Source organism: Chelonoidis abingdonii, chromosome 1, assembly GCF_003597395.2.
Source record: "Chelonoidis abingdonii isolate Lonesome George chromosome 1, CheloAbing_2.0, whole genome shotgun sequence".
NCBI lineage: Eukaryota > Metazoa > Chordata > Testudines > Testudinidae > Chelonoidis > Chelonoidis abingdonii.
The window spans coordinates 46,344,511-46,370,271 of NC_133769.1; the positions used below are offsets into that span (position 1 = coordinate 46,344,511).

The window sequence follows — 25,761 nt, forward strand, 5'->3', positions numbered from 1 at the left end:
ATATATCTCGCTCAACTATATGTTCCATTCTATACATCCAATGAATGGGACTGCTAGCCACCGAAAGCTTATGCCTTAAATAAATGTGTTAGCTCAAGGTGCACAAGTACTCCTTTCGTTTTTGCAAGATACAGACAACACTGGTTGCTACTACCTGAAACATGCAATATTAGTAGATTTTTGGAAATTTGAATTGAAATTGAACATAATACCAACCCTTTAGGATTATTATACAGTGTCATATGATAAAATACATAGATCTAAGAAAAGTATAATAAATTCAAAACTTATAGAACATAGTTACTAAGTTTCCTTATACAGCTGTTTAATGACAATGTCATGGCATGTCATTTCGGTGATTGTTGGCCAGGCCCTAAGAATCAAATGGATGATTTGTAAGCAAAGTCTAAATGAGCTCTCCCTGACAGCTAGTGATGAGCTGGGGCTGGGGGGAAAGGCTTCAGGACCACATTGTATTTACAGTCACACCTAGTCTACCTAGGTATCCAGCAAACAGAGCTGTGTTGCCCAAGTGATAGATTTTGGCTGGGATTGGGTTACAAATCACTTGAATGTGGGGGATAGGGGGTGGGAATGAAATGTTGTTCTTATTGTATAAATAAAGGTCAGTAGAACTGTACTTAGCCTGTGCTGATTGACCTCTGTCGTATCCTCCCTTAGTCGTCTCTTTTCTAAGATGAAAATTCCCAGTCATTTTAATTTCTCCTCCTGTTTCATACCCCTTATCATTTTAGTTGCCCATCTCCATGTATCTCTTTTGGGATGGGGTGACCAGATCTGCACACAGTGTTCAAGGTGTACACATACCATGGATTTATATAGAGGCAATATGATATTTTCTGTCTTATTATCTGTCCCTTTCTTAATGATTCCCAACATTCTGTTTGCTTTTTTGGCTGCCGCTGCTCATTGAGTGGATGTTTTCAGAGAACTATCCATAACGACTCCAAGATCTCTCTTTTGAGTGGTAACAGCTAATTCAGACTCCTTCATTTTGTATGTATAGTTGAGATTGTTTTCCAGTGTGCATTACTTTGCATTTATCAACATTGAATTTCATCTGCCATTTTGTTGCCCAGTCACTCAGTTCTGTGAGATCCTTTTGAAGCTCTTAGTTCAGTCCCAGGAAGACTGCTATCTTGAGTAGTTTTGTATCATCTGAAAATTATGACACTCACTGTTTACCCATTTTTCCAGATCATTTATGAGTATGTTGAACAGTAATGGTCCCAGTACCGACCCCTCTGGGATACCACTATTTATCTCTCTCCATTCTGAAAACGGATAATTTATTCCTACCCTTTGTTTCCCATATTTTAACCAGTTACTGATCCATGAGAGGACTTCCCCCTTATCCCCTGATGGCTTACTTTTCAAAAGTCAATTTAAATTAAATACATTTTTTTAAATTTTTTTAGTATATTTTTTAGAAATCTAGACCTGTTATGTGTAACTTGCATTATCCTTATGTTAAATTTGCATTATCCTAACAAAACATTTACTTTATTCATAGCTCTTTTATATATCTCATTTGCCCTGACACCTCCCCTGTAAATTCGAACACCCCCTCTAATTTCAATTCCTGGGGAAACTACTGATCACTGTGCTTGCTCATGGCCAGTTGCTTGTCATCCTCTGGACATTTTTTATAGCCTGTGATACATCTGCTAGGAAAGTTTCATTCTTAATGTAAGCAGTGAACATTTAGCACCAAATTCCTCTCTACTCTTGAAAGTGCCTGCTGATATTTTAAGGTCTTTCTTTTTGTGGAGGGAAGGAGAGTTTCTCAGATCTTTCCATTTTTTCCCTCTCATTTACTGTCATCACTACTAATGCTTACTCCCATAAAACTTGAAGCAGTATATCATAGTCACCCTATCTGTGGCAGAGAGAGGCTGGACATGGGTCTTTGAACTCAACAGTGCTACTTCGAACACAAGCCAAAAGAAGTAGCTTGAATAATGGAAAGTTCTCCCTCTCCCAGAGTTGAACATCAGGCTTATGTAGGGTTGAGAGAGTTTTGTGGAGGATGTAGAGCAAAGAGTAACAGACAGGTGCTAGAGACAAATAACAGGATTTTGTCACTGTCATAGCATTCAAGAGCACAGAGTCTCAGGGATGTTGTGGTACTGTTGTATACAGCTGTTTCACAAAGGGTATGGCTACCCTTGAAATTTCAAAGCGCTGCACGGCACCGTTGCGAAGTGTGAAAGTGGTCGGAGCACCAGCGCTGGGAGGCTGCACGTAAACCACATCCTCTACGGGTGTAGCTTGCAGCACTGGGAGCCGTGCTCCCAGCGCAGCGGCACTGATTACACTGAGGCTTTACAGCGCTGTATCTTGCAGTGCTCAGGGGGATGTTTTTCCACACCCCTGAGCGCGAAAGTTGCAGCACAGCCATATCCAAAGCCTTGTATTAGGCATCAACTGTTCGTTTACACAGTCTTTTCCGTATACTCAGGCTCCTTCCCCATTTGGGATGAATCTGCCTGAATCACCACCCAACTAAAACAGGTTTGTCATCCTGCACAATACTGCTTTTTCTCTCTAGCATTTACATTTAGCAAAAGGGAAATTGAGCAGATTTCCTTTTACCTAAAGGAGATATTGGTTACAGGCTACACTATTGGTCTGAGTATCTTGTGCATTTTAAGGTAACCTCTAGAGCTCTACTCAGGCCTGATTGTTGGGCCTGATTTTTTTAACCCAGACCCAAACTGACCCAAGCCCGAGAGGGTCGAGTCATTTTCCGACTACAGATGTCAGGTTTGTGTCAGGTTGGAAAACAACACTTGGGCTCGGTTTGACTCTTCTCCTTCCTGTGAGGTTGGTATGGCCACAGTTGCATGCACTGCTCCTGCTGTGGAGTGTGTGCACACTGCGGGATAAGACTGTGATTTCTTGGTGCACGCGCTCCGCAGCAAACACAGCGCAGTGTGGTGTCGGTGTCCGGCAGGAGCAGGTCAAGCAGCGCAATCACCATAGGTCAGGGGAGAAGAGCCGACCTGTGCCTTCGGGAGTCGATTGTTTTCCAAACCAATGCGAACGTGACACTTCTATAGTAACTTGAATCTGAGGCGTTTTTTATGCTTTATTAAATGGTAAGAAATGAGCAAGTGAAGTAGTAAATAGCTCAATAGCCTAATCTTTTCCTGCTAAGTTTCCAGGCAGAATCTAATTTCAGTTCAGTGAAAAATGTGAAAATGCTTTCACATCAAAGGTATGAAAGTACATAATACAGTGGTTCTTAAGAGCCTCTGAGGCCTTATCAGGAAATATTAGAGAATGCTGTCTCCTTTGTTCCAGTGTTCACCCAAATGCTTCCTAAATTGCTAACCCAGTGTCACAAAAGCCAGCACTGTTAACACTTTGACTAAACCTAGACACATCTGGCCTGATTTTTTTCAGTGGATCAGAGTCCTGAACCTCTCATTGGGTTCTGAGCAGGTGCTCAGAATCTCTAGGCATCTTAGTTTGAAAATTTTAGAAGTTTCTGTGGTAGTTTTGCCATTTAAAAATTGGGGATAATACTTAACCATCCAGGACTGTTTGAGGCTTAGTGCAAGAAATGCTTGGAGATCTTCAATTGGAAGGTGCTATGAAGTGCATTTTATTTTTCCAGTAACTGAAAGATAATCTGTGCAATAAAAAAAATTATTTACAAACACACTATTTTGTATGAATGTTTTATAAATGTTGCAGATGTTTTCTAAAATACCTTTTTAGATTAGAGTTAGCCTGTCATTGTAGAAATGCTGAAGTTCTGGTTGAGGCAATACTTTCAGTCTAATCCCTTATTTTCAGATACTTCTAACTTTTCTGGAAAGTTGTCTCTTGAATTTAAATTTCTCATTCTTCTAAGCCCTTGTGTGCATGCATGCATGTTAAGTTAGTAAAATTCTCTTTGTTGTTTGAGTATATCAAAATGTATACCTTGTCACATTCAATTTTTTGATAACTTTATCTCAAACTTACATGTCATATGTAATCCTCAGTTAAGCATGCTTACTGATAGGGATGCTGGGGGGGCTGGGGAGGAGTTCTTTTGCTTACCTTTTTGCATTAATGTGAATAAGTTACTGTGTATCCCCATGTATCATACACCAATAAACCTTCAGTAAATAATCATTGAGTTATTAGTCAGACAATTTATTCTACTTGTAGGGATTGAGGGGAAGGTTGGCTCATTGCTCCTGCCTCATATCCTCCCCATAGAGCTTTTGAGCTGCACAGGATAGATCAGGGGTTCACAGTTTTTCAGAAGTGGTGTGCCGAGTCTTCATTTATTTACAGTAATTTAAGGTTTCACATGCCAGTAATATATTTTAATGTTTTTAGAAGGTCTCTTTCTATAAGTCTATAATATAGAACTAAACTATTGTTGTATGTAAAGTAAATAAGATTTTTAAAATATTGAAGCTTAATTTAAATTAAAATTCAGATCTTATCAGTTTAGTGTGATCCTTGCCCTTGCTTTTCGTTGCTGAGTTTTCCAATGTCTGGCATGTAGTTGGATGATTTAAGCTGCACACAGGCTTCTTAGTGATCAGTTGTTAACCAGCGCTGAGAGGGACAGAGGACATATTTCATGTGTGAAAATACCTGTTTACACAGGTATGTGGATCCAAATGCTGAAAGCATTGCAAACGCAATTTTCTTCAAACAGTTAAATTTCACTGGCAGGGACATCCAGCAGGTCAGAACAGAGGCCCCATGATCTCTCATTGCTTCAAGGGCACTCCGCAGATCTCCAAACTTTGATGCTCATACTTCTGAGCTTTTTAACTGGATGAGCTGCATTTTGAAATCTTCAACACCCATCCAGTGAAATACTGACGAATCCAAGTCGCTTTCATTGAACTTTTCAGGTTTAGTTAGAAAAGAATGGATTGGGCCAAATCGCTGGAAGTCTTGAAATCTGTCAGAAAATTCTGATTCCAGTTCTTGCATGTACATTCTAATCTCAACATCAAACGCAATGTGCTGTTCCACTTGGTGTGATAGTGATGTAAGCAGAAAATTAGGACTTAAAAATATCCGAGTACAGTGGCACTGGAACAATTTTTAAGGTGGGGGTGCTGAGCTGCACCCCCCCATTCCTTTTTCTGCACCCCTCACTGTCCCTGGCTGGGGCCACTGGGACACAGCAGGGGGCGGCTGCAGAGCCCTGGGCCGGTGTCTGGGACCCCCAGCCGACAGCAGAGCCCTCCTGACCAGTGGCCGGACCTGGGGCCGGTGGGGGGAACCCTGGCTGGCAGGGGTCTGGCAGTCGATACCCTAGGCCAGCAGTGGAGCCCCGGGACCGGTGACCAGGACCTGGGCAGTGTGAGTGCCACTGAAAATCAGCTTGTGTGTCGCCTTTGGTACATGTGCCATAGGTTGCCTACCCCTGGGATAGAGGCTGTGTCTTCTTCTGAGCACTGTTCTTGGAGTGTCCTTTTAAGCACCAACTTTCTACAGCACTTGCCATCTATACATTTAACTAAAAATGCATATAGGTGAATAGATTTATCAAGCTACATACCTTTCTTCTTACATTTCAGACATCATTACTTTGCTGAAGGAAAGTGGCATTTTTTTGTGCACAAATTTTGCAATGTGGTCATTAACTATTTTTTACTATAATCTAGAGAGAAAATCCTCAAAAGTTTGACTGCCACTCTGCAATAAAACATAATCTTGGTACAAAAGGTCACTATCTATTTGAAAGAATGCAGATGGGTTTTTTTGTGTGTGCACTCTCTGTTGCATGTTTACATTTGTACCATACATATTGAACACCTTCAAGAAAACAAGGAACATCATCTGATTTCCTTGGTAATTGATTGAGAGTATAATGTGTCATATCAAAACAGGCTAAAAATGAGGTGAGTTTATGAAGGATTTAGTAAAGCTCAGAAACGAATGATTAGAATAACAAAACATTCAGGTAGCTTGCTTTATACTTGAGTGACAAATGAGAGCAATACATCAAAATCAGTCCAATATACTCTTTCACTGTGAGCACTAAGAAATCAAGGCTTGATGCTAGCTATAATGGGTTAACGATTAAGTGATCAGCAAAATCTTCATTAGCGCTACTAGTTTGGAAACCCTGAATGTTTCTATGAATGAATTAACAAACAAAACAGTAGTAAAATGCTTATTTGCCTCCAGTTCTAATTGTTGTGCCTTCTATTTTCTCCTTTTTAGGTGGTTTGTTTAGTGCAGTAGTGCTGTTGACTGACTGACAAGACTAAACATGAGGGTAGCAGGTAAGAAAAACAGTCACTGGGATCAGATTGATGTGACTTTTAAACCAAGCCATATACTGCATTAATAAGTAAAGGATAATTGTGATGTTTTTTATTAATATCAAACTTCTGAAAGAAGCATGGCAGCGTTAATTTAATGGAAACAGTATTGCTTTGCTATTTCACTGCCTCTTTAGCTGTCTGTGAAGCATGGCATTAAGCAATCATGAATGGCAGACAAAAATGATGAATGTTATTTTCCCCATACCAGTAACATCTAGCTTCCCTGAAGGTCGAAAAGAAGAAGCAAATGTGAATTTGGTCTTCCTCTGAGTTTCTTGGTGTAACTCTGGCTTTCAGCTTTTTATATGTAGTTCATTCAATTATTGTATATGCATTTCAGTTACTAAACTGGAATTTTTGCAGGGGAGGAGGTTCAAGTTTATTGGAAGAAAACATTTTGTCTAGTAAAAAGCGACTGTCCTGTGGCACATTATAGAATAACAGAAGTATTGGAGCATAAGCTTTCGTGGGGGAATGAATACCCACTGCTAACATGGCTACCCCTCTGATATTTTGTCTGATAAAATGGCAAAATGTTTATCTGCCACTTTCAGCCAAAATAACTCTTCCTACAGTCCAGTCTTTGTTTCTTAGTACCCTGGATATGAGAGACATCTCAAAAGAATGCAGAAAATATTCTATACATCACTAAATTTAAAAAGTGTATTTAGCACCTTTCACATCAGATGTCTTATGGGTCTTTTTATATATCTTTCAATCTTTTAAACAAGAATCAGTTCTAATCGTAGTGCAAAATAACACCAAAAAAACACCAGTCATTGTAGTAAATAACACCAAGGAAGTGATATATGCATTAGAAATTCAGGAAACCTAACAAATGTATACAGTGACATTGAATGCAATAGGAAGAAATGGAATTTGAAATTTTTCAGGACTTGAGGATAAGTCTTTGATGTAAATGTAATGAGTGTTCTTGGTATTTGTAAGCCATAGGTCAATAAGATGAAGGAATGAGAAATAGGTAACTGTTCCAAAACAGAAAGAAGAAATAACTGGAAATGTCCTGTATAGAAGCATTACTTCTGGGGGCGGGTTCGGTGAGAGCAGGCACTCGCAGAAAACGCCCCTTCCCCAGAATTCTTGTGCTTGCCTGCAGAAAACTGCAGGGAAGCAGCGTGGGGGAGATGACCATGGGTGCAGTTTTGGTGGGGGATTGCTCCCTTCCAAACAGAAGTGAGTCTTGGGGGGCACACAGGGTTACGTGCCACTGCGTGTGCCCCTCCCCCCCATTTCTGCAAGTGCAGAGCTGCCCAGCTGAAGGAGCCTGCATCTTGGTTCCCTGACTCTGCTGCTGAACGCCATCTCCTGGGTCCTAGTGCCAGTTGTGCTCCCCTTCTGTGTGCTGGGAGCCTTCTTTTCTGTGCAACAGTGAGTGCTGGGGGTGGAGGGGAAGAGGCAGTGGGGAAGGAACGGGGGGTGGAATAGGGCAGGAGGATGGGGGAGTGAGGGGTGGGGAGTGGAGAAGAGACGGGGATAGGGGAATCATGGGGGGAAGTTGGAGTCCAGCATGTGGCGTCCCTTGGCAGCAGCTGGGGCTCCCCTGTTAAGCAGTACCATCGAACCCTCACACTGACAAGCCGTACCTCCCTACTCCTGGACTCCTACAACAAGCCCCCCCCACACCCAGACCCCCACCACACTGATTCCCAAGGAGCTGCATCTGGACCCCACTCCATCAAACCCCCTCCCCCAGCATCTGGGCCCACCCCGCCGAGCCCTCCACACCCAGGCCTCCCAATTCCTACTGATTCCCATCTCCCCACACCCAGATCCCCACTGCTGAGCCCCAGCCACCACCACCTTCTCCTGCACCTGGAACCCCCCAACAAGGCCTCTGCATCCAGATATCCCACTGAGCTGCCAGCACCCAGATTGCCCCACACCTGGATCCTATACATACTAGCCCCTCCACACTTGGATCCTGTGGGGCTGAGCCTTCCCACCCATGCCTGGTGCACCTGTCACAGAGGTGTGTTTCTGGGTCAGGCCCAGCCCTTATACTGTGTCAGGGTCAGGTGCAGCCTCACTGCCAAATCCCTGTACTGGGGAGCTGGGGGCTTCAGGATGATCTCCCACCTCAATGTAGCCAGTGGCCTGTGCTCCCCACTGCCATGCTGGAGCTACATTTATTTACTGACAAAATTTGCAGAATTTTAAAATATTGTGTGCACTATTTTTAATTTTTTGGTACTGAATTACCTCAGGAGTAACAGTGTATCGGAGACCGACTGAGTAGAGTTCAGAAAGAAACTGGGCGTGAAAGCTGAATAAATGTAGCATTTGGAGAGCAGCAATAGAGGTCTCTGAGAAGCCTGTTTACTTATGAGAAAAGAAGCAGGAAACATCAAAGAAAATTCAGTAGTGTGTTGCGTCTGTATCACAACTAAATAATTTCAAGGCGTTCCATTGCGATGTAATTTGTACTGTTGTGTTGCAGGAGGAATGTGTGAGTGTGCTAGTTAATAGTCTGACAAACGGTTAGACTTTTCAGCAGTGATATTCATACATTAACTTAGTAACAGTTACTTCAAAGTAACCCAGGATATTAAAGTTAACGGTAAGGCTGTGACAGAGAAATGGGCACATGGAACATACATTTTTATTAACTGTATTATGTATGCTTACATCTGAACTTAGTTCAAACAGACTCCCCATTGGAGTCTGGTGAAAGTCTATTTTATGCTGCTGTAAGAGTGGGCAGATTTTGGTAAGACTGGGAAATGCTCAGTTTTCTGGAAGGTCAGTTAGGTCACCAATGGTGGTTGTCTCCCTCCTATAATCCTCCCCACTTCAGCCCTGCCAAGATCAGGGCAGAACCTGATAAAGTTTATATATGTAATCTTCAGTTGACATTTCTTAGGTATAGTAAGCAAGTACTTTAGTGGAGTGCTTTTAGTTCAAAGACTAAAGGAATGGCTCTCTTAGAAATGTCTTTTCTTCTTTATAGAAAGAGCCCATACAATTCCATGAGAGGGCTGAGAATTCTGTGGTGTTTCTTTGGTGTTGGTACAGTCTGCTCACTTTTTCTTGCCTATTCTATATATAACAAAACATGCACCATCTGTCTAATTTAAGAGACATCATGTTCCAAAATCTACTTTTTTTGTAGATGTGACTCTGGAAAAAAAAAAAATATCAAACCACGGTAAAACCTAAAAATAACCTCCAAGAAAGAAGTAATAAGTTACATCTGAGGGTTTGGCTACACTTGCAGGTGTGCAGGACTGGGAGGTACAGCTGTGTAGGGAAAGCGCTGGAGGGTGGCCACACTGACAGCTACCAGTGCTGCAGTGTGGCCACATTTGCAGCATTTGCAGTGGTGTTGGGAGTGGTGCATTATGGGCAGCTATCCCACAGAGCACCTCATCCCATTTTGGCGCCATGGGTTGTGGGAAGGGGGTGGAGGGTGCGGGTCATTCTGCTTCCTGTCCCAATGCCCCGTGATGCATCGCTTCACATCCCAGCAATCTCTGTTTTATTTTGTCCACGTTTGGTGCCATCTTGACTCTCTCAACGGTTCTGTGCAGCATGATTTCTGTGGGAAATGGAGCCCAAACTGCTGAGGAGTATGCTGACGAGTCTCGCCAGCACATCACGTTTGGCGGTTGAGCTATTCCTTAAGATCCAAAGTGATGAGGAGTCCGACAATGATAACGAGTCACCTGATGCGTATGACACTAAATTGCATCTGGCATTCACGGAAATGCTCAGCACCGTGGAACACCGCTTTTGGGCTTGGGAAACAAGCACTGAGTGATGGGATCACATCGTCATGGAAGTCTGGGATGACGAGCAGTGGCTGCAGAACTTTTGGATGAGGAAAACCACTTTCATGGGACTGTGTGAGGAGCTCTCCCCCACCCTGCGACGCAAGGACACGAGATTGAGAGCTGTCCTGCCAGTGGAGAAGCGGGTGTCTATTGCAGTCTGGAAGCTGGCAACTCCAGACAGCTACCGATCAGTCAGGAACCAGTTTCGAGTGGGAAAGTTGACCGTTGGAATTGTGTTGATGCAAGTTTGCAGGGCCATTAATCGCATCCTGCTAAGAAGAACCGTGACTCTGGCGAACATGCAGGACATTGTAGATGGCTTTGCACAAGTGGGTTTCCCTAACTGTGGCGGGGCAATAGATGGGATGCATATTCCTATTCTGGCACCACCACACCTAGGATATGAGTACGTTAATCGGAAGGGGTATTTCTCTATGGTTCTCCAGGCACTTGTGGATCACCGTGCGCGTTTCATTGACATGAACACAGGCTGGCCTGGAAAGGTGCATGATGTGCGCATCTTTTGGAACAGGCAAGCTGCAGGCAGGGACTTTTTTCCCAGACCGGAAGATCACAATAGGGGATGTTGAAATGCCCATTGTGATCCTTGGAGACCCCGCTTACCCGTTAATGCCTTGGCTCATGAAACCGTATATAGGGAAGCTTGATAGGAGCAAGGACCGGTTCAACTACAGACTGAGCCGGTGCTGAATGACTGTGGAACGTGCTTTTGGCCGTTTAAAGGGGTGCTGGCGATCTCTATATGGGAAGCTAGACTTGGAGGAAAGCAGCATCCCCGCGGTTATATCCATGTGCTCTACCCTCCATAATATTTGTGAAGGGAAGGGGTGAAAGATTCAGTCAGGCATGGACCTCTGAGGTTCAACGCCTGGAGGCTGAATTTGCACAGCCAGAGAGCAGGGCTACTAGAGAGGCCCAGCACAGGGCTGCAAGGATTAGGGATGCCTTGAAGGAGGAATTTGAGGCTGAAAACCAACAGTAATGTTTGGTGCCTTGCACAAGAGTGAAGTGCAGTGGTTTCAATGTTAGTAGGAATCTGTGTTTCCAAAGCTGAGTTGCAGTGCCTGTTTCTTTCCTGGGCTAAGGTATCTTTGACATTCTGCAATCATAAAGACTGTTTTCAAAGCCAGGAATTCATTTATTGAATAGAAAATAACTTTATTGACAGACACACAACATTTTGGGAACCTAAAAGGGCAGAGGGGTAGGGTGGAGAACTGCACAGTCACAAGTTTGAATATGTCCTGTCTGGAGTGCTGTGCAATGACTGCTGCACTTCAGGATGCCTATACTGCATGGTGATGGGGGTTGAGTGCAGAGGGTAAGGGTTGTAGTTTTCAGGGCTGGTTGGTGAATGTACAAGTGTTGGAGGCAGCTGGTGGTGGTAAGAACCTGGATGCTGGGGAAGGGAGTTTTGAGCTGACATTGGGGCACAAGGGAAAGAACTTTGGGACGGTGTGGGGGGCCGACGCAGTAGTGCTCTGCCTGCACGGCTACAAGTGCCTGGATAGAGGCCGCTTGGTGCGCCAGGATGCTTATCATCTGCTTTGTGCTTTTCTTCCTGGCTGCTGTGTTTTTCTGGCAGATCCTGCTTTCTCTTTCCCTCCAGTCCTGCACTTTTTTTGATTCTCTGTGACAGAATGATCTATAACTGCTTGCAGCATGTCTTCTTCCGGAGATTTTGGAGTCTTAGAGCTGTTGATAACACGGGTAGCCGAGATCTCAAGGTTGCTTGTAGAAAGGCAAAAAAGGCAACACTTAACAGAGGCAGCATTGTTTATATCAGACAGTTATTCCCACACAGTGAAGGAGTTTACAGTCTTCACAATAGCATAATTTTCCCATACCAAAGAGAGTGCACATAAGCCACAGGAACCCTGAAATGGTGAGTAAGGCGGACTGATTGCTTCAGGGCTGTACTGTCCTCGGGGTTTCTGTGCATTGGGAAAAGCAAACAGCTGCAGGGGGCACCTACACTGAACACTCTCCCAACATTTTCCACAGGAGTTGATCCTGGAAGATATCTCGCTGCTGCGGGTCACCTGGGAAGAGCAGGAGGGTCTTCTACAGCAATGCGAATTCCGCCCTGGCCCCTATGCAGCTTGCCTGTGTCTTGCAATGGTCCCCCCACCCCTCATGGCACAGTGGCGCGGACGCGCTAGCCTGACTGGGACAAGGACCACAATGGTTCTCCCAATAAACTTGTGGAAGCGCATCGCCCACACTCTGGCTGAAACTTTTGAAGAGATTACCGAGGCTGATTACTGCGACGTGATAGACCACATCAATGCGCTATTCCACATCTAGGCATGCATGCAGCCCTAACCCTCCCTCCCTCTCCTGAAAAATTTCCATCCTGAAAATAAAAGCCGCTTACTGGGAACTCGCTCCTCTGTTTTTCCTCCACCAAGTACCGGCTGCTGCAACTGGCTACCTTCCTCCTGGCTTGAGAAGAGCTCCTGGCTGCATACCTCCAGGGACTCCGGGGTGTCTCCCCCCACCCCAATACCTTCACTCTCGGTTTCCTCCTCCTCCACCTCCCCGCCTCCCACTCTGAAATGTTCATTGTGGTCCTTGGATTGGCGGTGGGGTCACCCCCAAGTATCGCGTCCAGCTCTTTGTAAAAACGGCAGGTCGTGGGGGCAGCGCCAGAGCGGCGGTTTCCCTTGCGGGCTTTGCAATAGGCACTCCGCAGCTCCTTCACTTTAACCCTGCACTGCAGCGCATCCCAGTCATGGCCCCTTTCCAGCATGGCCCTTGATATCTGCCCACAGGCATCGTAATTCCTACGGCTGGAGCACAGCTGGGACTGCACAGCTTCCTCGCCATAAACGCTGATGAGGTGCAGCAACTTGCCATTGCTCCATGTTGGGGCTTGTTTGGCGTGTGGAGGCATGGTCACCTGGAAAGATACACTGATTGCACTCCACCTGGCTGAGCAAACAGGAAGGGGATTTTTAAAATTCCTGGGGCATTTAAAAGGCGGGTCACCTGAGGCAGGGCAGTAGAGTTCGAACTGATGAGCAGAGTGGCTGGAGGCCATCACCAGCGCTGCAGTCGTTATTCCCCAGGCCAAGGTGGAGTACAGCCAGCGCTGTAACTGGGGAGATACAGCGCTATATGTGCTTTGCAAGTGTGGGCAGTGAGTGAGTTGCAGCGCTGTAAAGCCACCAGCGCTGCAACTCTCCAGTGTAGCCAAGCCGTGAGACTTTGAGAAAGTATATAGATAAAATGTCAAATAGATGCAAATATTAGCATTAAAATACTTTCAGACAACTGTTTTAAGTTTGAATTTGCTTTGAGTTTACCAAGAGTATTAACTATGGTTAAGGCTGCGAGTCAGTCACAGAGGTCACAGATTCTGTGACTTTCCAGTCCGAGCAGCTCGGAAGTCCCCGGGCCAGCCACACTGGCCGCTGCTGGGGCAGTCTTGGGCCACCACCATCCCCCAGCACCTGTAGTGGTCTGTGGGCTGCCGCTCCCTGCCCTGGAGCACCAGTTTAGGGTTGCTAATTTTGGTTGGATGTATTCTGGGAGATTTAATCACATGACATAATCTTGAATTCCTGGAGACTCCAGGCCAGTCCTGTAGGGTTGGCAACTCTACACCAGCAGTGGTCCCAGGACACCCCCTCCCTGGAGCTCCCTCCAGAGCACCTGTGGCGCCACTGGAGTCTCCCCCCCAGAGCACACAAGATTTAGTCAGGGGTATATAGTACAAGTCATGGAGAGGTCATGGGCCATGAATTTTTGTTTACTGTGACCTATCCATGACTTCTGCTAAAAATACCCATGAGTAAAATGTAGCCTTAACTATAGTTTTGTCAAATAAAATTATTGTAGGGTTATAGCTCCCCCCCAGCTCCCTTCTCCAACTCCCCTGATTATTCCCCACCCAGTTTAGGGTTACTATATTTCAAGTTCCCAGACAGAGGGCACTGCCAGGGGTATTGGGGGGGTACTGGACGGGTAGTTGGGGAGGTGCTGCAGGGATATGTGAGTACTGAGAGAGGATATTTGGAGTGTGCTGGCAGGGATATTTGAAGGGGTACTATTAGGGGTACCTGCAGCCTCACACTTGAAGTGGGGTGCAGTGTTGGTCCCTGTCACTGGAAGAGCAGCTGGCACAGGGCCTTGACGCCGCGTCAGTTCATCAGTCAGTGCCTCACTGACTCTGTCACCCCTCCTGGCTGGGCTCTGAGGTCCCATAGCTCTCCAGCTCGGGCCCCCCTCCCCTGATCATCTGCCACCTCCATACCCACCCCTCCAGAGGGGCTGCTGCTGCCTCACTCGCTGAGCCCGGGTTCCAGCACTTGCTCATTTGCCCACATGGCCACTCGTCCCACCCCTCCCCTGCACTGCTGCCGGGTGGCAGATGACAGAGCTGGTGGGGCTGCGCTTGCACCACTCAGGGACACATTGTGCTCTGGAGCCCAGCTAGGCCCAGCCACCCACCCCTACTAGGGGCCCTGTGCTGGAGAGCAGGCATGACTCCAGCCCGGGCTCGGCTTCAGCTTGTTTGATCTTTGCAGTCCACTGAGAACTGTCTGGCAGTCCCAGTTTGGCCAGTGTTCGCCTATTGACTATCCCGATCTAGCATATATATTGTTCTATAAATGCCAGTGTGATTCCAACATGCTATTGGTAAACTGTGAGATGTGAATTGGTGTCCCACCCCAGGGTGGAAGATGGCAGTCAGAGGTACAGCTGAGCCTCACAGTATCATTATCATTGCAGTGATTTAAGTTCACACCTTGACAGTACAAAGCTTCACTTTTGATTTATTTCTCATGTACATTCTTTTTGTTTACTTTATTCCACAGTTTGTTTGTAACATGTTTCTGGCAGCATTGTAATAGCTTTATTTAACACAATTCATTGTGGATTTCTCATGCAGTTTATCTTTTGTGGTAAAAGCTGACATGTATAAATTATAAAATAGAAATAGATGCTGAAAACTTTTATTTTCTGTGGTTCTGAATAGGTGCTGTAAAGTTGGCGGTAGCTGTCTCAATATTTCTACTGACATTTTATGTCATATCTCAAGTATTTGAAATAAAAATGGATACAAATTTAGGAAGCCTGTTTGGTAAGTGATGTCTTCTAACTGTTCTCCCAACACAAATCTAATTGACCTTGGATATAGCTTGAGTGAGTGCTGCATGCTCTTTCCATGGTGAGCCTGGCATGGTCATGCTCCAGAAGAATGCATGTTTTTAAGAATATACTTTTATGTTCTGCACTGAAAGGTAAAATATTAATATTTACAAATTTTAATGTGAATATTTTAGCTTAAAACGTTCATTCAAAATATACACAATTTTTATCCATGCACAGATCATGTTTAACAGTATTTGTGATTTTAGTCAAATGTTCTTTAGACTGTAAGTATAACAAGAGTGCACAGTGTGTTTGTAGTCATCGTGTTGGTCCCAGGATATTTGAGAGACAAGGTGGGTTAGATAATATCTTCTATTGGACCAACTTCTGTTGGTGCGAGAGAAGTTTTCACGCTACACAGCTCTTTTTCAAGCCTGGGAAAGGTACTCAGGGCTTGTCTACACTTACATTTTATAGTGCTCTAACTTGCTGGCTGGGGCAGCCCTGAACGCAGCAAGTCTGAGTGCTTTAAAGCACTAGTGTAAACAGGCTCCAAGCACTGGGACCTAATCCCCTCACAGAGGTGGATAACCAGAAGCCCTCTCCCAGTGCTCACGCATGACCACACTCGCACTTCAGAGCATTGCCACAGGAAGCGCTTTGAAGTTTCCAGTCTAGCTATGCCCTCACTGTGTCATAGCTAAATACGAGATCGGATAGTTTAGCTAGAACGCGCGTCTATATAACACAATTCATTTTAACGTGGTCCCCGCTATAACGCAGTCCCCACGTTAGCGTGGTACCGTGCATGGATCCCAAATCCCGCGTTCTAGTGAGGGTCCTGTGTAGTTAGCACATATTCCAAAGGACTACTTCACCTCAAATATGTGCTGAGTACTTATGCTATGCCATAAGGTAAATAGGGGTAGTCTATTTTTTGTCAAGTTCCAAATTTCTTGGTCAAGGTATAGTCAAGGTCCAGACTCCAGAAAAATAATTTAAAAAAATAGTAACAATAATGATATGTAAATAAAAAGATTTCAGGATCTGTTCAAAAGCATCTGGTGGTATGAATTTGGCCTGTGATCTGCCTATTGACTGCCCCTGTGCTACCCCACCTCATCTCTCTGGTATAACAAGTGGGCATCCAAGATAAACTGTAGAGGTGCTGCATAGACATTTCAGAATTTACTTATTTTCATTCCTTGTTTAGTATTAACATAAAGTGCACATGCTGGATGTAGTATACCAACACACATACAGTGATCAAACTGTGTCAAGTGTGCATGTTATTTTTCTGCTCTCCGTATAGATTCATAGATTTTTAAGGCCAGAAGGGACTATGTTGATCATCTAGTCCAGTGTTTCCCAGACTTGGGATGGCGCTTGTGTAGGGAAAGCCCCGAGTGGGCTGGGCTGGTTTGTTTACCTGCCGCGTCCGCAGGTCCGGCTGATTGCGGCTCCCATTGGCCACAGTTCGCTGCTCCAGGCCAATGGGAGCTGCTAGAAGTGTCATGGGCCAAGGGATGTACCTGCTGCCGCTTCCAGCAGCTCCCATCAGCCTGGAGCAGCAAACCATGGCCAGTGGGAGCCGCGATCGGCTGGACCTGCAGACGGGGCAGGTAAACAAACCGGCCTGGCTCGCCAGGGGCTTTTCCTACACAAGCGGCATCCCAAGTGTGGGAAACACTGATCTAGCCTGACCTGCAAATCGCAGGCCACAGAACTCACCCACCCACTATTGCAATAGACCCATAACCTCTGGCTGAGTTACTGAACTCCTCAAATCATGGTTAAAAGACTTCAGGTAAATAGAGAATCCACCATTAACCTAACTCTTTTGGGTAGCTTAAAAACCAGGCTCCAAATTTTGAAAAATGCCTTCTGATTATGGAAGCCCAGCTTTAGACACCTACTCCCTGATTTTTTTCAGAGGGATTGAGCACCTACAACTCCAAGGATCTCTGGGAGCTCAACGTATCTATTATCAGATCCCCTGTATCTAAAATTGGCCAACCAAAACTTGAAGCACAGAATGTTAAAGACTGCATTTTAAAATTTGGCCCCTTAATTTGTGTGTCTTACTGTAAATGTTTGTGCTTTATATTTGAATATGATGGTGGGAGGTATTAAATGGAGTATCATAAACAATCAATCTTATTTTTATAGATCTGCAAAAGACTAAACTAGTGGGATTATAAACATTTTACTACCAATGAAATATCATTGTAACCAAAGCTTTTAAAAAACTTTCTTCTGTGTTTTAGCTAGATCAGCACTGGAGATAGCTGCATACCGTAAGTATTTCATTTGCCGCAGTTACTGCAGTGTGTCTTTACTTTTGTCTGTATATACAATAGTGCTGTGACTCTTAAATACTGACTCTCACTTTGATGTAGAAATTGCCACCTGCACATAAAAATGCAATGAGAATAGCTTCAGAAGTAGAAGATTGTTTCACATCTAACCAGAGAATTGCATTTGTTAGATCAGCATATGTCAGAATAGATATTTTAATGGTTTGTGATATTGTACCTAATTTTACTGTTACATGTACAGTATTTAAGCTACAGTCCATGTGTGTATTGATCAGTATTATCTTTGTGCTCTTTTGGTCAAGTACAAGATAGGGTATGTGGGAAATAAATTTTTACTTTTATTCCAGGATGGAGACAGATTACACTAACTGGCATTATTTTATTAATCGAAGTAAAAATAAGTTTCTTATGAAGGATATATTATGCGGCTCTTTAGTGTTAATACATTTTGAAGAGGGTTCCTGATAGCCCTTAAAAAGATGATCAAACCGTTCCCTGAAAAATCTTCTGTCCCAGCTTTTAAGTAGAGCCCTGCACGGATACAGATTTGTATCTGCAGATGCAGATATCTGCGGATATAAATTGATATCCATGGAACCGCAGGACTCTTCCGGGAACCACAGCTGCAAAAGGAGCAGAATGTGGGGCTGCTCCTCCCAGCAGGGGCAGCTCTAGCCATTTCGCTGCCACAAGCACGGTGGCACACCACGGGGGGCGGTCTGCCAGTTGCCGGTCCCGTGCCTGTGGATGCTCCACCGGAGCCGCAGGACCAGCAGACCCTCTGCAGGGACGCCTGTGGGAGGTCCACTGGAGCTGCCTGCTGCCCTCCCAATGACCGGCAGAGCGCCCCCCTCCGGCATGCTGCCCCAGTCACACGCTTGGCGTGCTGGGGCCTGGAGCCGCCCCTGCCTCCCAGAAGCCAGCGGCCCGTGTTGGCAGCTCCTCTGGCGCAGCTGTACCACCCCCAGCTCTGTCCTCTAGCACGGCTGTACAGACCCCAGACAGGAGACACAGTCATGCAAATAGCTGTGTGGAAGGGACAGGGGCAGGGCTCGGGGTGGTACTGCCGCGCAGAAGAAGCTGCTGTCACAGGATGCTTGCTCCTGGGAGCGGCGGCCCCACATTCTGCTCCTTTTGCAGCTACAGTTTCCTGGAGAGCCCTGCAGTTCTGCAGATACTGATTTATATCTACTTTTAAGCTCTTGATTGAAGATGTCTTTGTTACATTATTTAAGCAAGGAGAAAAGTTATATTTGTTCATGTGTTACAGGACTGGAATCTGGTAGATTTAAGTTCAGAATTTTGCAGCAGAGGCAGAAACAGATGTGACTTCAGGCAAGTCATTTAGGGAATGATCCAAAGCCCACAGAAGTTAATGGAGAGATTCCTGTTGACTTTAGTGGGTTTTGGATCAGGTCCATAATTTTTTGTACCTGTTTCTCCATTTATAGAAAAAGAAATACGCACCTGCTTCGCAAGTGAGATTAAATGAATGCATGTGAAGTGCTTTCTCCCAGAATTGATATACAGACTGAGTTATGCACTGTTGTCACCATGTTGGCCCCAGGATATTAGAGAAACAAGGTTGGCAAGGTAATATCCTTTATTGGACCAACTTCTGTTGGTGAGACAGACAAGCTTTTCAGCTTACAAAGTGCTCTTCTTCAGCTCTAAGCTCTGTGTAAGCTCATAAACTTGTCTGTCTCGCCAACAGAAGTTGGTCCAATAAAGGATGTTACCTCACCCACCTTGTGTCTCTATATAGACTGAGATAATTTGTGACTTGCCTGCACCTTTTCCTTAGGTTTGACTCATATTTATTTACTGTCATATCTAAATCATATTTATTTCCTTTCTAAAGCTACAAAACCACCCAGATATAAATGTGGGATTTCAAAAGCTTGTCCTGAAAACCACTTTGCCTTCAAAATGGCAAGTGGAGCAGCCAACGTAGTTGGACCAAAAATTTGTGTAGAAGATAATGTGTAAGTATTTGCTTATTTGTCAGATTATCTGTATGTACCTTTTTAAAATCTATTTTGGATAATTGCTCGGTCAGAATCTCTTGAATACAGACTATAATGTATTGATTGTTTTGCTGAAGTAAATAGAACATCTTGTGGTTTATTCTTATTTAATATGCAAACAAATATCTGAACTGGTACAAACGTACCTTTTTCATGCATTTTTGACACTTACTAGCTGTATGTGGGATTGTACTATGGAATTGTTATACTTTTTTAAAAATACTTCTTTAAACTCCATCAGGCCAATGACAGATAAAATATATTTTTAGCCTTTCTTTACAAGAGCCCTGCCAGGGTAAAAAGATATTTTAATAATAAAAAGGTAATTAAACTTTGCTGATATCTTAGGTTATTAAACCTAGACATTTTAGAAATCTAATTCACTTTTCATATTTACAGTAAATTCACTTAGCCTAATATTATTAATCAATCTAACGAGTTTCACTTTTGTTTAAGTTTCTAGTAACTTTCTCTTTTTATATCCACTAGTACCTTGCTACAAAGGTTGGGTTGCATGCACTGTAGGGAAATGTTTGAAAAATTGTATTCTTTGAGGTTATTAAATTGAATAAAAACATAATAGTAGTTTTTTAATGGAACCCTTTTAGAAATACAAAATCTCTTTTATGCCTGGGCTATTTGTATTCCTTAAATATTAAGCTAATTGGATTACTTCATCAGTATGCTAATTTTGTTCCAGACAGTCTCACCTCTTACATCATGATTGCCCTTGATTTTACCCAATAGAGTACATGTGACTTTATAGGTTACAGCTTACCAGCTCAGTTTCTGAATAAGTTGCATTGCAAAAGGATTTCTAGTATTGCGACAACTACCAAAGAACTTTGTTTACTCCAGTCACAATCAGCATTCATGTGAAGGTTGGCTTTAAAATAGTACAGTTTAGTTGTAGGTTTCTCCCAGTGCACACTCTTCTGGTGCTGCATAATTCCAATGTGTCTTATACCAGGCTAGGCAGAGTTGTTCCAAAATAACTGGCATTTTTTCAGTGAACATCATAACAATTTATAATGCTGCAGATGACAATTTAACTACAAGGTAATTTTAAGTAGAGGACAGGATTTTCATCAGAGTGTACTGTGTTTAAAGAGACTTTGTAAAATTAGAAGCATTTGAGCCAAAGGATTGTCTTTGTCTTCAAGACTGTACCCTGTCATGATCACTTAACTCTAGTAACACAGATCCACTGAGGCTGGAATATACTAAGCTAACATGCTGAAGAATAGATAGTTAACATGCTTAACTGTGAACTGATGTTCCATCCGCCCTTCCTAGCACAGCTGGCACTATACCCACCAATGATTCAGCAAGTTGGTTAGACTGTTTAAGATCCAGTTTGGCTAGATTGTTCCCTGCCCTGCCAAACTGGACTTTAAACAAGCTATCAAACTTGGTTAAGTGGCTGGCCAGCCACATTCATTATAGTTCAGTGATGTAATTTTTCTTAGAACTTACTCAGCAAACGGTACTTATGAAATAAGTCAGTTGCAGAACATGAAACTAATTATGGTTGGTATAGCTGGATTCTTCAGGAGTTGTCCTCTCTTTTCTAGCTAGGCAGCGGCCATAATACTTTGCCTCAACCCTCTTGAAATCTTTCAGTGAGCAGAAGTATTAACTTCATTTTCTGGACCAAACTTTAACTTAGTTATATTTTGTCAGCCTGAAAGTCTCCTTTAAAATTCCTTGTGCAGTTGAGGAAATTATTCTTTAATTCCTTCCTAAAACCCTGTTATCTAATGCCGGTGAGTGAATACTGTGTTCTGCCTCAGAGGTGCCCTAATTTCCTGCGGGGTGAGTGGTCCCAATATTGTTTTTATAGAGTCATATCAAAAGTAGTTTCTAAAGTGCTTGGGATCCATCAAGATGAGAATTGAGATTGTTTGAGTTGTCTTTATGTATTTTCAGGCTTAACACAAGGTTATGTTATGTTTGTAAAGAGGGAGTGTAGTCTCATAGCACTGAACTGGGAAGGGCTACTGCAGGGGTAGGCAACCTATAGCACGCGTGCCAAAGGCAGCACACGAGCTGATTTTCAGCGGCACTCACACTGCTCAGGTCCTGGCCACCGGTCTGGGGGCCCTGCATTTTGATTTAATTTTAAATGAAGCTTCTTAAACATTTGAAAAACCTTTATTTACTTTACATACAAAAATAGTTTGTTTATATATTATAGACTTATAGAAAGATACCTTCTAAAAACGTTAAAATGTATTACTGGCACACAAAACCTTAAATCAGAGTGAATAAATGAAGACTCAGCACACCACTTCTGAAAGGGTTACTGGGTTGTGTTTCCAATCTTGTCAATGACTCAATTTGTAACCTTGAGCAATTAATCTAATCCTTCTGTCCCTCAGTCTGCCAGTCTGTACAGTGGGTGTAATAAAACTTCCCAACTTCTCAAGGTGTTTATGAAGCAAAATATTTGCAAAGATTTTTGGAAAAGCAGAGATTAAATGCTATATGTGTGCATCATATTAGTCGTCTGATTTTATTTATTTTTAATCTCAAATAGTTAAATAAGGAGTGGTATGTGTGTTGATTTCTTTGGCAAAGCTTCTGCTGTAATAATTGTCAGATTCTCCTCTGGAACAGGTGATAAAAAGAAAGAGGCACTTCTTAGTAACAAATAGCGTAATAGTTCTGTTTGTATGATGTACTATTATCCTGCATCATCTGAATAGGATCTTCTGCATCAATTTACAGTACTTTTTGCCAAAAGTGTATTACCTCTGCTAACTTCCTATGAGGGTGCCTTTTAATATCTCTTGGTTTTATATACACAATTAAGAATCTATATTTATAGAGGTCTTTATTTTTGAATACAGTGCCTTTGACTTGTATTTTAAAAGCTCACATATGTTGACTCAATATTTGGATTAGTATTCTAAAACCAGCCCTCGTTTGAGAAATTCAGTATTACATTTGTACATGCCTATCACTGCTGCTGCCACTTGGAGGGTGAGGAGAAAGATCTAGCCACTTTGCAAGAATTCATTTTAGATAATGCAGCTGTTTTATGGTTGCTTTAAATTGCCCTTCATTATCTGCGCTCAGGCGATTATTCAGATCTGTTTGTACAGTAACTCATCGCTTAACATTGTAGTTATGTTCCTGAAAAATGCTACTTTAAATGAAACCATGTTAAGTGAATCCAATTTCCCTATAAGAATTAATGTAAATGTGGGGGCAGAAGGAGGTTAGATTAGGGTCCATGAAATTTTTTTTGCCAGATAAGAGACCTTAGAGTGGATGTGGGTGGGTGTGTACACATACACACAGTATAAGTTTTAAACAATTTAATACTGTACACAGCAATGATGACTGTGAAGCTTGGTTGAGATGGTGAAGTCAGAGGGTGGGATATTTCCCAGGAAATGCTTTACTGCTAAATAATGAACTAGCATTCTGCTGAGCCCTCAAGGGTTAACATGTTAGTGTAGCCTCACACACTACAAGGCAGTAGGAATGGAGTGGGGAGACACAGCATGGCAGAGAGGGACAGACACACACTGTGTGTGTGTGTGTGTGTGTGTGTGTGTGTGTGTGTGTGTGTGTGTGTGTGTGTGTGTGTGTGTGTGTGTGTGTGTGTGTGTGTGTGTGTGTGTGTGTGTGTGGAGGAGGGAGGGGGGGAGGGAGAGACACCGTGTGTGTGACATGCACATTACCCCTTAAGTACGCAGATTCCATTCTAAGTACACTGTCTTTTTAAGTAGGTCAGCAAGTTGAGACAAAAGCTGCTGCCAGAACGCTTCTTCCGTCCTGAGCCCTGTTCTGTCCCCCCTTGCTCTGTGGAGATAGGGTTCAGGAGTTTGGGGGAGGGGACACCCTGATATTAGCACCCCTTTCTCCTGTGCAGTGCAAGCAGAAGGCTCCCAGGAGCAGCTCCAAGGCAGAAGGCAGGAGCAGTACATGGCAGTGGGGAGAGGGACAGCTGAACTACTTGGCAATTGATATCCTGCTGGGCAGCTACTGCATAGGGAACTTAGGGAAGCTCATGTGGGGGCTGCTGGTCTACCCTGGTTCCAAGCCCCCACCAGCTAGCTCCAACAGGCTGCTTCTCCTGCAAGCAGTGGACAAAGCAGACGGCCGCCAAACAACGTTATAAGGGAGCATTACACAACTTTAAACGAGCATGTTCTCTAATTGATCAGCAACCTAACAAGGAAACACGTTAACTGGGATAAGTGAGGAGTTACTGTACAGCAAACAGCCAACTAATAAAGCAAGTCAAATTGAATAGTACTGTTACAGAGGTAAGTGAACATTCAACATAAATGAATGCATTTGCTTTATGCTGAGTTCCAAAATCTGTTGACATTTCAGACTAAACTTCATTAGGAAATTTTCTTTTGGATGGTTGGCGATTTTGAGGGAAAATACAATTTTCCTGTAGAGCTGGTGCAGTTCAAGATCCATGAAAGTATGAGATGATATGGTTCCAAAACCTTGCATCTCATAATATCAGTACTGGATTGGTCTGAATGATTACTGCAGAATACTGTCATATCTCTTTTTACGTTTGATCCCTGAAGGCAGTTTTGTTCTAGTAGAAAACAATTGTTTGTCTATGTTCCAGTAAAATTATACTAAAGTAGAATGTTTGTTTGTAAAATTCCCTAAATAGTTAATCCTCCTTTGTTGATATTAGTCACTTGTTTTTAATCTGATCAGATCAGAGAACAGATTAGGTAATTACTGAAGGAAAGCAGAGACTATTTTTGAGTTAATGTAGTTTTAGCTGTGTTCTGGCAAGTGCTAGATACTTCAAGCAACCACAACAACAGGTACTGAATACTAATATGGGTGAACTTGAGTGCCGTGTATTAAATTAGGATATTGATATCGCAGAAACTTGGTGGAATGAGGATAATCAATGGAATATGATCCTACCAGGGTAAAAAATGGCACTTTATATGGGGGAAAAAAGTGTAAAGTCCAATGAAGTAGAAATCTTAAATGAACCAAATTGTGCCATAGATTCTCTATGGATAGTAATTCCATGCTTGAATAATATATATAGCAGTAGGAATATACTACTGACCACCTGACTATGATGGTGATAGTGACTGTGAAAGGGAGGGAGATTAGAGAGGCTATACAAATAAACTCAACAGTGGGGATTTTTGCTATCCCCATATTGGCTGTTTACATGTCACCTCAGGATGGGATGCAGAGGGAGTTTCTTGACACCTTAAATGACTGCTGCTTGAAGCAGTTGGTCCTGGAACCTACAAGAAGAGAGGAGATTCTTGATTTAGTCCTAAGTGGAGCACAAGATCTGTTCCAAGAGGTGAATATAGCTGAATCGCTTGGTAAAAGTGACCATACCATAATACAGTTTAACATCCTGGGGGAGGGGGAGAGATACCAAAGCAGCCTACCAAGGGAGCATGTACTTTCAGAAAGGGGAAGTACACAAAAATGAGGAAGTTAGTTAAACAGAAATTAAAAGGTACAGTGCCAAAAGTGAATTTCCTGCAAGCTGCATGGAAAGTTTTTAAAGACACCATAATAGAGGTTCAATTTAAAGGTATATTCTCAAATTAAAAAACATAGTAAGAGGGCCAAAAAAAGTGCCATGGGGCAATGAGGATGACCTTGGCCTGATCCACTTTCAGCTGTGGATGGTCACAGGATGACCTGTGAAATGCTCGGTATCGGAGGGTACGCATACAGGAGCGTCGGCTGCCAGCTCATGTGAAAGGCAGTCAGGGAGCCCAGACTGAGGACTGCTCGATTTCCTGTTGTCCTTCATAGCGAACAGGATGCCCCAAGCCATGAAAATGATTTGCAGAACACTGGGCTTCAGGGACCGCTCATGACATAGGGAAAAATTCCTGCTGAGATGGTCCACGAGATGATTCTGGACTCTGGGCAAGTGATTAGCTATTGAGAGATACTCGTTGATGCAGAATAGCCATAACCTGATTGCCTCTTGGCAAAACACTCTGAAGTGTGCTCACTCTTGAATCTTCATGTAATACATTGCAGTGGTGGTGCTGGTAAGTACGTGACCCACCGAACACTTGATGAGGTCTAGGGAAGCATGACAGGCATTATATATGGCCTGAACTTCCAGCACATTGGTATGCAGTGAAGCTTCCTGCTCCGACCACAGACCTTGAACCTGTAACAACCCCAGATGCTCTCCCCAACTTAT

General features: G+C 43.5%; 1 protein-coding gene across 2 annotated transcripts in view; it reads left to right on the plus strand.

Moving 5' to 3' along the window:
* FAM3C (FAM3 metabolism regulating signaling molecule C) overlaps positions 1-25,761 on the plus strand; it is a 54,767-nt gene that overhangs the window by 13,340 nt on the left and 15,666 nt on the right. Inside the window, exons 1-5 of one of the 2 annotated variants that reach the window (XM_032796210.2) lie at positions 2,483-2,535; positions 6,214-6,275; positions 15,114-15,218; positions 17,497-17,526; positions 19,409-19,532. In XM_032796210.2, coding sequence (XP_032652101.1) covers positions 6,263-6,275; positions 15,114-15,218; positions 17,497-17,526; positions 19,409-19,532 — 272 coding nt within the window. In that variant the 5' untranslated portion in view covers positions 2,483-2,535; positions 6,214-6,262. Of the gene's footprint in view, positions 1-2,482; positions 2,536-6,213; positions 6,276-15,113; positions 15,219-17,496; positions 17,527-19,408; positions 19,533-25,761 lie in introns of those variants that run through there. The other variant, XM_075065392.1, reaches the window with a different exon arrangement.